Source organism: Balaenoptera ricei, chromosome 21, assembly GCF_028023285.1.
Source record: "Balaenoptera ricei isolate mBalRic1 chromosome 21, mBalRic1.hap2, whole genome shotgun sequence".
In the NCBI taxonomy this organism is placed as follows: Eukaryota; Metazoa; Chordata; class Mammalia; order Artiodactyla; family Balaenopteridae; genus Balaenoptera; species Balaenoptera ricei.
This window is the reverse complement of record NC_082659.1, coordinates 24,704,225-24,719,924: the sequence shown is the minus strand read 5'-3', so window position 1 is coordinate 24,719,924 and position 15,700 is coordinate 24,704,225. Positions and strand designations below refer to the sequence as shown.

The window sequence follows — 15,700 nt, the reverse complement described above, 5'->3', positions numbered from 1 at the left end:
AAATAGTAATCTAATAAGCATGTCACTTAGAAATACGGAGGCAACCTCATACCTGTCAGAATGGCTATCATCAAAGAGTCTACAAATAACAAATGCTGGAGAGGGTGTGGAGAAAAGGGAACCCTTGTGCACTGTTGGTGGGAATGTAAATTTATGCAACCACCGTGGACAACAGTATGGAGATTCCTCAAAAAACTAAAAATAGAGCTACCATACGATCCAGCAATTCCACTCCTAGGTACATAGCCAGAAAAAACAAAAACACGAATTCAAAAAGATACATGCACCTCAATGTTCACTATTTACAATAGTCAAGATATGGAAGCAACCCAAATGCCCATCAACAGACAAATGGATAAAAAAGATATGGAGAAGATACATACAATGGAATATTACTCAGCCATAAAAAAGAATGAAATTCTGCTATTTACAACAACATGGATGGACCTCGAGAATATTATGCATAGTGAAATAAGTCAGGAAGAGAAAGGCAAATACTGTATGATATCACTTGTATGTGGAATCTAAAAAATAATACAAATGAATGTATATGCAAAACTCACAGGTTTTCCACCAAAGGGAAGAGGGAAGGGGGGGGCGCTAATTAGGGGTATGGGATTGCAAGATACAAACTACTATATATAAAATATATAAGCAACAAGGGTGTATTTTATAGCACAAGGAATTGCAGCCATTATCTTGTAATAACTTTTAACGGAGTATAATCTGTAAGAATACCGAATCACTATGCTGTACACCTGAAACTATATCGTAAATCAACTATACTTCAATTTAAAAAAAAAGGAAATATGAGGTACTGTCAACAATAGCCCTCTTTCTTAGCCTTTTCCCCACTTTTTTTCAGCCTTTCAAAGAGCAATGTACAATAAATATTAATAAAATATATGCTGAAAAGGTGTTTGTCTTTTTGGCCACACCACGCAGCAGGTGGGATCTTAGTTCCCCCCCGACCAGGGATCGAACCCACGCCTGCTGCATTGGAAGTGCACAGTCTTAACCACTGGACTGCCAGGGAAGTCCCAAAAAGGTGTTTTTAAAAAAAGAAGTATGGAGGCCAATACCATAGAAACTGGTCAGAAGATCTGAGGGTGATTGCTTCTATAGAACAGAACAAAATGGGTTTGAGACGGGTGTGAACTGGTGTGCTTTGTTATATGCCTTTAAGTCTCAACTGACTTTTAAAAACATTCACATGTATTATTTTAATGAAAATTCAAATGAAATTTAAAATAATAGTTATTGATATGTAAGCATCTTTTTCACTTCTGTACACTAAGCCCGTATATTAAAATTAACTTCTGGACCACTCTACAGGTATCTCAAACTTAGTATGTCTATCACTAAACTCCTAATTTAACCTCATCCCCTAAACATTCAGCCCTTCAAACCTGTCTTCCTCTTACATAGCCCAGTGAAGGAAATGGCAGCACTCACCCACCATCAAAGACAAAAACCCAAGCATCACAGTCAAGTCTTCCATCTTCCTTAACCTGCCTATCTTTTCAATCACTGAGTCCTAACAATTCCATCTCCTAAATATCTTACAAATCTCTTTCTCTCCCCACCCACTGCCACTTCCCTTGACTAATCTACCATAGCCTCTTGCAAACAACACAGCAATAGCCTCCCTATTTGTGTCTCTACAACTATGATCCTCCTGCAGTCCATTCCCTCCACAGCCAGAGCCATCTACCACGGGTTGGCATGCTAGGGGTGCACAGGCCAAATCTGTCTGTTCTGGTAAGGCTTGTAGTTAAGAATGGCTTCTTCTACATTTTTTAATAGTTAAAAAAATCAAGAGGAAAACATTTTGTGACATGTGAAAATTATATGAAAATCAAATTTCAGTGTCCCTAAATAAAGTTTTATTGGAACACAGCCACACTCATTCATTTACATATCATCCATGGCTGGTTTGAGGCCACAACGGCAAAGCTGTGCAGTTGAGACAGAGACCACATGGCCCTCAAAGCCTAAATTATTTCCTATCTGATCCTTCATGTTTGTCAACCCCTGTTCTCAATCATAAATTTGATCATGTCACCTGTTCTGCCTAAAACCTTTCCTTAGCGCCCAACTGCTTTTATGATCAAATCGAGTGCTTGAAAGGAACTGGATATTGGAGACACTGTTCAACTCTCCAGTCTTAAATTTTCCCACTCCCTTGCTTCCCTCTATCAGGGAATTGCTAGCAAACTGCTGAATCCCTCAATCATGTCATATACCCTCTTCTTGCTTTCAGGTTTTAGTACGTGGACCATTCCTCTGCTTAGAAAACATCCCTTCACTTCACCCAACTGCTACTTAAGCCTCAAGTGTCACTTCCAAAGTGTTTCCAAAGTGTTACAACCCTGGATTGTAATTTTCTGTTCCCTTACGTGTATATCCCACTAGAATATAAACTCTGGGAGGGCCAGTGACTATGTCTCTGTTATCCTCCACTGAATCCCAGTGCCTAGAATAGTACATGGCACAAAGAAGATGCCACAGGGAATGTTTAAATGAAGAAATGCTTCAGCGTATTGAACAGGTATATTGTTTTGTACACTCCTTAAACCTTTTGTTTACATGAAACACAGTATATATATCCAAACAAAAAGAAATTATTTGGGGTGGAAGACTGGTATTATGGTAAATGTCTCTATCAGATCCAAAGTAGTATTACCTATCTAAGTAAGCAAACCATTAAAGAACAAACCATTTTCTTTCACCTGCTATGTATGTAAGTGTAGTCCACTTAATCTGTGCATATGTCCTAACAAGTTTTTTAAATTCTCCATTTTCAGACCTTCTGTAATTCTGTACATTCTCTACACTTTTATTAAGTCAGAAAGTCATTAAGCTTGAAAGCACAATAGGTGTATTACCTTTATTCTCTACCAACCCCAATATCTACCATTTTATGTTGCCATAAGATCGTTTTTTTTTTAAAATGGAGTGGGAATATATATATTTCATACAAATATAATATAATATAGTAATAGTGTTTAGATGCTAGAGGTTGACAAATATAGATCTGAAAGTCAGCTCTGTTATTAGATGGATGCTCCTAACAAGTTAGTTAACTTCTTAACCTTTAGTCTCTTCAACTGTAAAATGGGGATAAATAATAGTAGCTAACTCATAGGTTACTATATGAATTAAATGAGATATTACTTATAAAATGCTTAGCATTTAGCACAGAGTCTGGCAAATAATAATGCCCAGAAGTGTTAGCTATTAAATTAACATTAAAACTATCATTTTATAAGTCTGCTTTAATAATTATAATACCAGAGGCTTATGTTTTAACTTCCTTCTTTCTGCCAGTGAAATAGCCCAACATCTGACAGACCTTTCTCTCTAGGAAAGAATGAGAAAAAGTGTAAATAAAGTGAGTATAGAAAATAAAAATGTGAATTCTGTACCTTTTTTGAGGAATGTTACTCCCAGAAGAAATTTTATCACATGCTTTGTAAGAATACATCTTATACAAGCTGGACTGCTTTTAAACATATAAAGGTCCATTCAAAAAAAAAAAGAGAGAAGTTTCAAAAAACTTTTAAAAATGAAGAAAATAAGATACAAAATATTACAATAATTTTTCCTTTTACTAACCTACTCATCAAATAAATCATCTGAAAATAAGCTCATGAATTATCAACTTCTAGGGCAGTTAGAAATGCAATGTAATATCCCATTCCTCCCAAATCTATAGAGAATATATGATCAAAAGAATTCTTAGAGATATAGCAAGAGCCAAAGTCACAAAAATGATTCAATTACATTGTGTATACTTTAATAAAGCAGAAAAAGTTCACCAGAAAATTTAATTCAGCACATTTGTCCATCACCCCATCACCCTAGTATCCTCATTAGTGGAAGTTGGCCTGTGGATAAGTATTTAATCTGTGATAGTTACCTAAGATCCAAAACAAAGCAGGAAAAGCTTTGTGTATGTGTATGTGTCTATGTAACTGTAATGATAACATTTAGGAATCAGGCTTATTTTTCCATCAACTAAAAGTATTCTAATATCCAAAAAAAGATATTATAAAAAGTGTTATAATATCCAAGCCAAATGAGTTATATAAAATAGGCTTAAAAGAAAAAAAAAAAATTACTTTCTCAGATACTTCTAACTGTTCTATTAACCTCAGAAATCATATATTGCGTATTTTATTCTGTTCATATCATTTCTCTTTCCACATTTTATGTCTTGTTATGTATGGCATTTTCCTCTTTGAGTGGAAATAAAACAGAAAAGTTTTAAACAGGAGTTGCATCAATAAAGAATGAAATAATAAGAACCATCTCTTTAATAAAAACAAACCTCTGAAGTTAATTTAATTGGTACTTGATTAGAGGAATGTTGCTCAGTGCCGGAAGATACAGCTTTAGACCTGAAAAATAATAAAATTATCTCAAATGTTAAAATGTAATTATCTAATACATGAATCATCACACCTCCACTCTTAGAAAGGCAGATAAGGTTATATTACTCTTTTAGAACTGATGCTTTTTTAAATTGATTTTTCCCCTCCAAAGAGCTTAAGCTCTTCAAAGTCTAGGTTTAAAACTCTTTAAAGTTTTTTAAGTTTAAAAGTAAAACTGATAATCTAAAGCACAACATAATGGTTATAGTCAATAATACTATATTATAAACTTCAAAGTTGCTCAGAGACTAGATCTCAATTGTTCTCTACACAAAAAAGAAGTGCGGGCTTCCCTGGTGGCGCAGTGGTTGAGAGTCTGCCTGCCAATGCAGGGGACACGGGTTCGAGCCCTGGTCTGGGAAGATCCCACATGCCGCGGAGCAACTAGGCCCGTGAGCCACAATTGCTGAGCCTGCGCGTCTGGAGCCTGTGCTCCGCGACGGGAGAGGCCGCGACAGTGAGAGGCCCGCGCACCGCGATGAAGAGTGGCCCCCGCTTGCCACAACTAGAGAACGCCCTCGCACAGAAACGAAGACCCAACACAGCCATAAATAAAATAAATAAATTAAAAAAAAAAAAAAAGAAGTGCTATTCAAGTGATGTGATAAAAGTGTTATCTAACGCTATTGCCATAATCACAATGCAATATATAAATGTATCAAACCAATACTTGTACACTTCAAACTTACACAATGTTAAATGTCAATTATATTTCAATTAAAAAAAAAATTGAAAAATGATCGATAACATGTAACGGTACTAAAAAGTAGGCAACATGTGTATTCCTTTCCCGTCCTCTATACATAAGAAGGAAATATGGAATATAGAGTCTTCAACATTAAACTCAATGCTGCTTCTTTATTTTATTTATTTATTTATTTTAATTGAAGCATAGTCGATTTACAATATTGTGTTAGTTTCAGGTGTACAGCAAAGTTACTTGGTTATACATACATGTATGTATATATCTATATTCTTTTTTTTCCTGATTCTTTTCCAGTATAGTTTATTACAAGATACTGAATATAGTTCCCTGTGCTATACAATTCTTTAATCAACAGGAGAGCAGCTTTCTAAGTACTACAGTCATCCACTTCCTATTCACCAAGACAGTGTTCTATGATTTATCATTCTCCCTACTGACTCCCACCCCCAAACTGACTAAAAGAGGTATGCAAAAATGATTATCTTTACTCAATTTACTTTGTGTGGTACCTGTAAATTGGTATAAAATGAATCATTTAAACAACAGAAAACCCAGAAGTTAAAAAAAAAAAGTGAAAAATGAACCTTGGTAGAAAAAACTCCTTTGGACACAGTTCTTCATTAGCTTGAAGGATAAGGCTCTGAGGAGATTCTGTTTTGGCTTTAGCAAGCCAATTTCTACCCTATTGAACACAAGAAGAATCTTTTAATGCACAGTGAGAAAATTAAACCAAACAGGCAGACTTCTACATTGTTTACCTTTTCTGTAAGGGTGCAAATCTTTACAAATTTGCTTTGCCCAGGAACTTCTACCAAGAATCCCTCAGTTACGAGCTGATGGGAAAAAACCCTCCACCAATTCTCTGTGTGATCCTTGCCAGTGCCAAAGAAATTGTGACTGCGATATTTATCTTCAAGACGCTGGGAATTCTGAAATTAGGAATAAAATCAATTTCTTAAAATGTTTATTTAATTAAACAGGAGATGTAAAACACGAAACCGTCTACTGATTCTTTGGCTTTAACACTAAATTTCTGCTTTAAAAACCTACGACATTTTTATACCCCTCCTGCTTGCTCTGATTACTTAAGTCACAAATAAATACACTCAAAATAGTGTTCCTTTTCTGTTTTAAATAACGGCAGGAAATTTCATATATAAATCACATGCATTTCCCAATGCATAGGTTTGGATATATTTGGAATATTTAACCTTTGCTATTTAGACCTTTTATTAACATACTCACATTATTGTTTGAAAACCGTGATCATAAATCTACAGCTCAAGACTTGAAGCATGGGTGTTAAAGGCAGCGTGACCCATAGCTGGTAATCAGTGAGTGCAGTGCCAAGACTCAGGTTTCCACTGCGTTGTGTCATTACTGTGCTTTTGGTCCGTGATGTTTCAGCAAAGTTTACTTGATCATTTCTGATTTAGCTGCTTCACTGAGATATATCAGAAAAAGCAGGTGCATGCTAGACAGTTGATGCTTTTGAGATATTTTTCCCTAAGTGACCAGAGAATTCCGATCGGAGACTCTTCATAGCCATCAAGGTCTAGAAATGTTGGGGAAGCTAGCCCATCATATGCAATTCTCTTGTCCTCTAATGGAAATGACTCTCCCCACCTTCACTCTCCACAGAGAACTTTTTCTATTCACTTTGCCCTCTGATTACCCCTTTTTTTAAAATTTATTTATTTATTTATTTTTGGCTGCGTTGGGTCTTTGTTGCTGCGCACAGGCTTTCACTAGTTGCGGTGAGCGGGGGCTGCTCTTCGCTGCGGTGCACGGGCTTCTCATTGCGGTAGCTTCTCTTGTTGCCGAGCACAGGCTCTAGGTGGCTTCTCTTGTTGTGGAGCACGGGCTCTAGGCGCACGGGCTTCAGTAGCTGTGGCAACGCGGGCTCAGTAGTTGTGGCTCATGGTCTCTAGAGCGTAGGCTCGGTAGTTGTGGCGCACAGGCTTAGTTGCTCCGTGGCATGTGGGATCTTCCCAGACCAGGGCTCAAACCCGTGTCCCCTCCATTGGCAGGCAGATTCTTAACCACTGTGTCACCAGGGAAGTCCCTGATTACCTCCTTCATCCATCCTACACATCTAAATACTACTTTTAAATGTGTATGGTACTATATGAACATAGCGCTTTCTGGAGAATTGCTCCTATCTAATGTATTTGCGGTGAATACAGCAGACTGTAATTCGAGGGTCATTCTGCCCTTCCTCCACTGTGACTTCTACCACAGAATCTGGGAAGTTACAAACACTATTTCTCAAACTTTCTTTCAACTAGGCTTCTGGATGTGATTTAAGTTCCACTAAACAAAGGTATTTTTGCATGACATCTACACACAGGAAGTGAGGCAAAGGGCACACTTTGCTATATTTGCAGGTATGCATGACTGTTGGAGGGGTTTGCTTTTTATGAGAAAGTGTTAGCAAAGAACCTAGCATACAGCTTCTAGCTTCCTAAGTAACAGGAGACATTCATTCTGTTGATACAGATTATAGAAGGCAGCTCCCAGATCAAGCAGAAGTAGAACCTTCCCGATTGTTACAGCTCCCTATTCAGTGCAGTTTGGGGTCAGGCACTGACAGATAAATTCTTAACCTCAGAAGAGGCAACTGCTTCCATGGCAGATTACTTTGCAGTATAATCTTATCAACAATACTCTAAGCCACTTAACACCCAGTAATAAATACCTTTCTGTTTAAATTCGCTAGACTGATCATGAGCTTCATAACAAATACTGTATTTTAGGTTATATTCATGTTTCAAAAACATTCACTCCTTGAGCATGTCAAGAAGTTCCTGTATTCTAAAATTTTCAATATGAAATGCAATCTAAAATTTTAGAAATAGGCACATCCTGTCACTCAACATTTTTATATTTCATCTATACTCTAATGATGGTTTAACAATCAGTGCATATTCAAATCCAGGGATCAAAATGAAAAGAATATACAGAATGAGTTCCAGCAGACATAACTCAGGCACTATAAGCCTCACTATATTACAAATGTATTGGTTTTGTTCAAGTGATGAAAATGTTATGGTTACAAGTTTATCATTTTGGAATGTTAAAAATGTGAATACAAGTGAAATAACCTAAAAAGACTGATCCCTAATATAAAGAAATCTAGGCTGAAATTAGATTAGATAAGGAAAGTTCCCATCGGAAACACATCAGTGCCTAGATACACTGAGCTTTTTTAAAACACAGGCTTCGTATAGGTTTAGTTAACAGGGTCTGTAACATGCATTCTAAAAATAAAAATTGAAATTGAATTTTGTATTAAAATAGCTAAGTAATAAAGCTTTAGTATCATGGTGATTATATTTACAAAAATTGTACTAGAACAAGATTCAGAGAAACAGAAACACCCACGTACAACGTGGCACCTTTTTCCATAACAACCTCTACTACCTACACTAACTGACTTTGGTTTGATTTGTATAGAATGTTTAAAATCAAACATCATAGAATTTCAGATCTGGAAGCAACATTGGAGCTCATTGATCTATCTAGTCATTTTTACTCAGATACAGACAATCAGAGGCTCAAAGATGTTAAGTGGTAGCCTAAGGTCATAGAGGTACGACTAGGACACAGTCCTCCAGACCACTACACCAGGGATATATACACACACAGACACCAATATACACACATATACATATATACTGATTGTAGTTAGTGCAGCTAGACCACCTGGGTTCAAGTCACAGCTCCAGTACTTACTAGCTTTTGGATTTTGGGCAAGTCAGTTACTTAACTTACCTGTGCTGCTATTTCCTCAGCTGCTATACAGGTACAATAATACTTCCTGTCTCTTGGGGATGTCGTGAAGATTGAGTAACCAGGACAGGACAGAGCCTGGCTCAATAATATTAACTTTATTTTTATGAGTTAACAGCTGATCCTTTAACTTAGCCTGCCTTCCTTAACATAAAAGCAAAAGCCCTGACTCAGTATTGAGTCAGTTTTCCCAGAACACTTGTAATGGCATTCTACACCTGCTGGGGGCTTACCTTTATAGTAGGAGAATCTATTGCTTGCAAACTAATAACACCAAAGATATTAAGTGGCCTAACTGGTACTTATGAGCAATCTGGACACTAAAAATTATTCCTCTAGCCTTCCCTTTCGTAAGCAGAAAACAACCTGAAGTGAATGAACACATTTGCTGATATGAAGAAATGAGATGTTCTTCTAATCAGTAGGAGTAACTGTCCCTTCCCCTCATGATCAATAATCATTGTGAATACTGTGTACTGTGTGAATAAATTTACACTGTCATGTTTCCATGGCAATCATCATACACAAAACGAAATATTTCTGCTCTTCAACACAGATCATTTTGTTTTAAAGAAATCATATTCCCTTTCCAACGAGAAATCCAAATTTACCCAAGTAACATTTTTGAAAAAACAGAATAAGGATTTTCAACAACAAATGTCTAAAAAAAAAAAAAACACACACAAATGTCTAACAATTTCTTACTCTGAGCAAGGCATCTTCCATTAATTACTTATACGTTCTAGTTAACTTAATTTTCCAGGTTAACCCACTGACAAAGTAAAACTGCTAAGGATGAGAAAGCTGCCATAGCAGATATAGGGATTTGGGCACTGATTTTAAGGAGTGCACAATTATACATGCACATATCCCTTACCAATCATAAATCTTCATTCTAGTATCTCTAGATCATTCAACCTAAAAATACAAATTTAAAACTGCATGTGAACAGCATAATAAAACAGACATAGCACTAGAACGGTAGTTAGGAAAGCTGTCGCTCATCCTGCTTCTGGCACAAAGTAATGACCTGACATGACACATGTCATTTAACTTTCTGGGACTTAGTATTAACCGTTGTATAATAAGGTGGTAGAGTTAAATAATCCTTTTGCTCTAAGAGTCTACTTCTATGGGACAAAGTCTCAAAAATGGAAATTATCAACCCATTCTTTTCCTTTAAAAAGCAGGTTGGAAAAATTAGGGTACCAAACGGATGCATCAGGGAGTTTGGAAACCTATGAACGGATCGATGTGTGTTACAATAAAGAGAGCCGACTGGCCAGAGCACAAGTCCCAAAGGATCACTTTCTAATAAAAGCCAAATCTTCGCACTATTATCTGATAGAGAAAACAAACTTGCCACTTCTCTGAATTAACTTCTTTAAAAATCACGATTGCTTGTTGTGGTAGTTCCTTCTGCTGGGAATGCCACATTCCTCTCCACCTTCTTCCCTCCGGTTGGCTCTGAATGCCCAAATCTACTCTTATCATCCACAGAATAGAAAGCGCCAGTGATACCATAACAAAGACTTCTCTAGTTTCACAGCCATTAACAAGCACTCTCTCTTCAGAACTTAAATAATACTTTATATCTATTCATATGTCCCCGATCTCTTTTTATGCTGCAATATACTTATTTATTCTCAAGTAACACCTTCCATACTAGATGATGTCTCATCTAATTCCGCTTTGAATTCCCCACAAAACAGAGTACAGTGGCTCACACAAAAATAGATGTTTTGGGAACTCCCTGGCGGTCCAGTGGTCAGGATTTCACGCTTCCACTGCAGGGGGCACGGGTTTGATCCCTGGTTGGGGAACTAAGATCCCACATGCCATGCAGCGTGGCCAAAAAAAAAAAAAAAAGTTTAATAACTAGCAGTAAAAAATAGTTATAAACTCTTTTAACTCTAGAAGTTTTAGATTCCTGTGTTCTTAAAGTACAATATAAGTCCATAGTTTCTGTCTATATTTTAACTAATTTTTTTTTTTCTTTTGCCTCTTTCCCAGTTCCTACAGGCCAAGGAAGTTCACAGCTGCCGCTTCAGGGCTTAAAAAGGTCATTTCTGGGACTGTTATTCTATGTGAACAATAAAGCCAAAATATAAAGTTACAATAATTATCTCTAAGAATATATTTCAACCTGATGAAATAGATTGTCCGAAAAATTAAACGGATAACCCTCTCCTGTTAGAAAGTTTGAAAATTATAAAGGGTGATTAAAACTAACAATAGTTTTCCAATGGCTGCCTATAGTCAAAGCATCTTTTATCAAAAGGGTTCTCTAATTCTGGAGCCATGATAAGGTTTAGCACTTTGATAACATGATCAGGAAAGAGGTTTCACTTAATCTCCTGATTATGCAAATTAATGACTATATCTGTTTTCTAATCTGTAAAATTAAGATAACTGCATATCTTAATACTTAATTCACAAAGGTGTTTAAAGATTTTTATGTGGTGAGCTATTTAGACCCCTAAAACAAAGTTCCTTAGACAATATTTCTACTCTTTAATTTCCAGCAAAACTTATGCTTTAAAAACAAAATTTTAAACTCCATTCACAAACACCTGAATGGCCTGAATAATCATTTATACTATTTTCAAACATCCTATGTAAGAGAGGAGAATCATGTGCTGCTGAAATATTTGTTTTATATGTACAAATATTATCTCTTTAAATAAACTCCAAGAGTTTCAAGTTTAAGATACTTAATCATCTTACAAATGAAAATTATCTATAAAGATATTAATTTTTCCTAAATTAGTTAAGGTAGACGATTCACTAAATTCTCAAAGGAAATACAATTATAATTTAAAAAATGATATCCCAGTAGATACCAAGATCACTGAAATTGGGGGAAAAAAACTTGCCTTATTTTCACTGTAGTTAATGTCTACAAATTTTTGTTAAGTGGTACTTTTTTTAAAAGTTTTACACCTTTATCTAGCAAGGGTAATATAAAATTTCACAAAGAATAAACTTCTTAATTTGCAGACTCCCAGAAGAGACTGTTGATATAAGCGGTCTGACTTGGTTTTCAAATAATAGGTGAAATCTGATCCGTCTTGTGACCAGTTTAAGTTTGTCTAGGAGCCCACTTCCACTTATCTGTTGATACTGGATACTGCTGGATTACACCAAATTAAAACAAGGATAATTTTTATAAATTATACATTCAGCTGGGATGCACAGGTTTTAAAGATGACAGAGACAAGAAATTTTCATAGATCTCAATTACATTAAATCTATCCCTTACAACTTAAATTCTTTTTTTAAAAAAATATAGCAGCACTCATATCAGCTAAACCAAGTTCCTTAGGCAACACTTCTACCGTTAAATTTCTAACCAAGCTTGAGATTTAAGAACAAAATTTTAAACTCCATAATCTAAAAACATCAGTACCTGAAGTTAACATATTTTTAACATTTCATTAAAAGTATTTCACAACTGGCTAACTTAGTAAGTCCCTTTCAAAACAAAACAAAAACTCAGAAAGTAAATATTTACACAAAGTATTTGAGAATTTAAGAAATGAATGCTGACCTAAATTATTTTTAAAATTCTACATACAGGGCTTCCTTGGTGGCGCAGTGGTTAAGAATCCGCCTGCCAATGCAGGAGACACGGGTTCGAGCCCTGGTCTGGGAGGATCCCACATTAGTTGCTGTGGAGCAACTAAGCCTCTGAGCCACAACTGCTGAGCCTGCCTCTAGAGCCCGCGAGCCACAGCTACTGAAGCCGGGGCACCTGGAGCCCGTGCTCCGCAACAAGAGAAGCCACCGCAATGAGAAGCCCGCGCACCACAACGAAGAGTAGCCCCCGCTCACCGCAACTAGAGAAAAGCCCACACACAGCAACGAAGACCCAACACAGCCAAAAATAAATAAGTAAAATAGATAAAGAAAGAAAGAAAGAAAACAAAACTTAAAAAAAAAAATTCTACATACAAAGTGAGAATTTTAATCTCTACTTTTGTATTTTTAATAAATATACGTAGTTGCAAAGGATTCTATCTCCCATTTTTGGTTTATTCAACTAACGTCAATGTATAATACTTAACTTTACAGACTTCTAAATCAGTAATAAAATCATATAAACAAAAGGACTACAGAAAAAGCTCTTTGGCTATAAGGGTCATGACCTACTCATATTTGTACCTGCAACTGTTAGCATAATGCTGGCACACTAATCACTCAAAAAAAAAAAAAAAAAGTAGCAGAATTAACTATTCATTGGTGAAGAAAAATAACTTTCTTAGAATTTTAAATACTTCTGATTAGAAATAAAATAGAAGGAAAGAAAAAATATACTACCAAATATTATTATTGAACTTAGACATTTACAAATAATCACTGAAATTTAAATTTTTCTCAAAAAATTTACTACTTCACAAGGCACCAAAAGATACAAATTTGTTCTACCTGTCCCTTGACACAATGAAAGTAAACTTTTCTTAATTATCCTATAAAAGACCAGTCTAGGGATTCATCCAACTGCAATGTAATAAACTGAAACAGACAGCCTGGAAGCATTGTCTTAATGATACACACAGGTTTTGTCAAAGGTAATGAATGCAGTGCTTAAATGGAACTTAATATGACTCTCTGAGTTCTGATAACTAAAGCCAAAGCTACAATGGTAAAACAGCAAACCTCTGAAGAAAAGTGTAATAGGAGTAAAAGAAGAACTCTGAAGGTGACTCACAGACATACTTACAGATCCTCGGAGAAATAAAATTGGAACCCCAATTCCAAACTTTTCGCCTAAGATGGTCACGGCAGATAAGAGCTGGAATGCTTGTGGACCAAAGTCCTGTGACATATCATCTGAGTCATCAATGGAAAAGCAGCGATCCAATCTAAATAAAAACAATATGTAAAGAAAGCTTAGCCAAGGCATGTACCTTTAGAAATAAAAAGATTTAGTGTAACAATTAGCCCAGTAAAAAAATATCTCAAATGTGCCAACTGCTTCAGAAGCTACAAATAAAGTTCAATACAGCCGAGAGCATGTAAAGTATGTAAAACATGAAATATAAACTATAATATAGCATCACAGGTATGTTATATTAATGGTTCTCGACGTTAGTGCCCTAGGATCCAAGTTTCACAGGAGGTACCTTGGGCCATAGAGAGAAACAGGTTCAAGCAAGCAGAACGCAGGATTACAGATCAAATAGCTCCACTTGATCGACTGTATAAATACTGGACTTTTGTGTTAGGTTTTGATGGAAGAAAAGGTTTATTGCCCACCCCCACCCCTGCCGCAAAACTTCTGAACTGAAAAAACACATCTCCTATGCAAGAAGTTGTTAAAGTCATACTTTAAAATATGACCAAAGATTATAAGCTTTTCATGTAAGTCCATTTAGAAGTTAAATTCCTAAGCCATCCTTCAGGTAGAAATTATCATTAACACAAATTAATGAAATTCTCATTTGTATTAATTCTCATTAATACAAATGAGAATTCTTTATGGCATGTTGAGAACAAAAGGACTCAGAGAAAATCAACTAATATAGTTCAACTACCTAATTCACTTGCTTTCTTTATAATAAATATCTTTGAAATAGCAATAAGAATATAGTCAGTATTCTAGATATAATATATTTTTAGGGAAAAAAAAGGCTATGTTTAGGTTTATTCTCTATTTTAACTTCTTTAGTAGAATACTTAGTTCATTAATTTTCTTTTCTAATACGAGTATTTAAAGCTATCAAATTCCCACCAAGTATCACCTATGCTGCAGCATACAAGTTTTAATGTATATTGCTGTAATTATCACTAAGTTCTAAAAATGTTTTAATTTCCAGTTTGAGTTTTTTCCTTGATTGACAAGTTACTTTACAGCATTATTTTAAATTTCCAAATGAATGAGAATTTCCCTTTTTATCCTCTTGTTTACTTCTAATTCTGTTGCATTCTGGCCAGAAAATGTGGTGTGTTTGAAACCAATACATTGAAAACTTGAGACAGGTTACAGTCTAGTACAGAGGTCAGAAAACTCTTCCTATAAAGGGCCAGACAGTAAATAGATTAGGCTTTGTGGGCCAGACAATCTCTGTGTTACAACTACTTAGCTCAACTCTGCAAAAACAGCCATAGATAATATATAAACAAAAGGGCATGGCTGTATTACAAAAAAACTTTATTTACAAAAACAGGCAGTGAGTGGATTTGGTCCATGGGCCATAGTTTGCCACCCACTGTTTTAATATATAGTACATTTTAAAAATTTTATTTATTTATTTATTTATTTTTGGCTGCGTTGGGTCTTCGTTGACTCACACGGGCTTTCTCTAGTTGTGGCGAGCGGGGGCTACTCTTCGTTGTGGTGCGCAGGCTTCTCATTGCGGTGGCTTCTCTTGTCGTGGAGCACAGGCTCTAGGCGCACGGGCTTCAGTAGTTGTGGCACATGGGCTCAGTAGTTGTGGCTCACGGGCTCTAGAGCACAGGCTCAGTAGTTGTGGTGCACGGGCTTAGTTGCTCTGCGGCATGTGGGATCTTCCCAGACCAGAGCTCGAACCCGTGTCCCCTGCATTGGCAGGAGGATTCTTAACCACTGAGCCACCAGGGAAGTCCCTATAGTTCATTTTTATAAATATGCCATCTATGTTTGAGAAGTGTAGTCTCTAATTCAGCACTTCCCAGCCCGTGTGCTACAAATGGATTATAGGTGTGCTGAAGGTTAATCCCTTGAGACCTTAGGGTTCTGAACAGAACCTAGACTCAATTAGCCATTAACTATGTGGGTCATGAA

General features: G+C 36.1%; 1 protein-coding gene across 5 annotated transcripts in view; it reads right to left on the bottom strand.

Annotated features, from left to right (window-relative positions):
* WRN (WRN RecQ like helicase) overlaps positions 1-15,700 on the bottom strand; it is a 123,191-nt gene that overhangs the window by 19,964 nt on the left and 87,527 nt on the right. For 4 of the 5 annotated variants that reach the window (XM_059909453.1, XM_059909455.1, XM_059909452.1 and 1 more), the window contains exons 23-27: positions 13,658-13,799; positions 5,901-6,071; positions 5,727-5,824; positions 4,334-4,403; positions 3,429-3,505 (exon numbers count right to left, since the gene is read on the bottom strand). In XM_059909453.1, coding sequence (XP_059765436.1) covers positions 3,429-3,505; positions 4,334-4,403; positions 5,727-5,824; positions 5,901-6,071; positions 13,658-13,799 — 558 coding nt within the window. The remainder of the gene's footprint in view (positions 1-3,428; positions 3,506-4,333; positions 4,404-5,726; positions 5,825-5,900; positions 6,072-13,657; positions 13,800-15,700) is intronic. The other variant, XM_059909456.1, reaches the window with a different exon arrangement.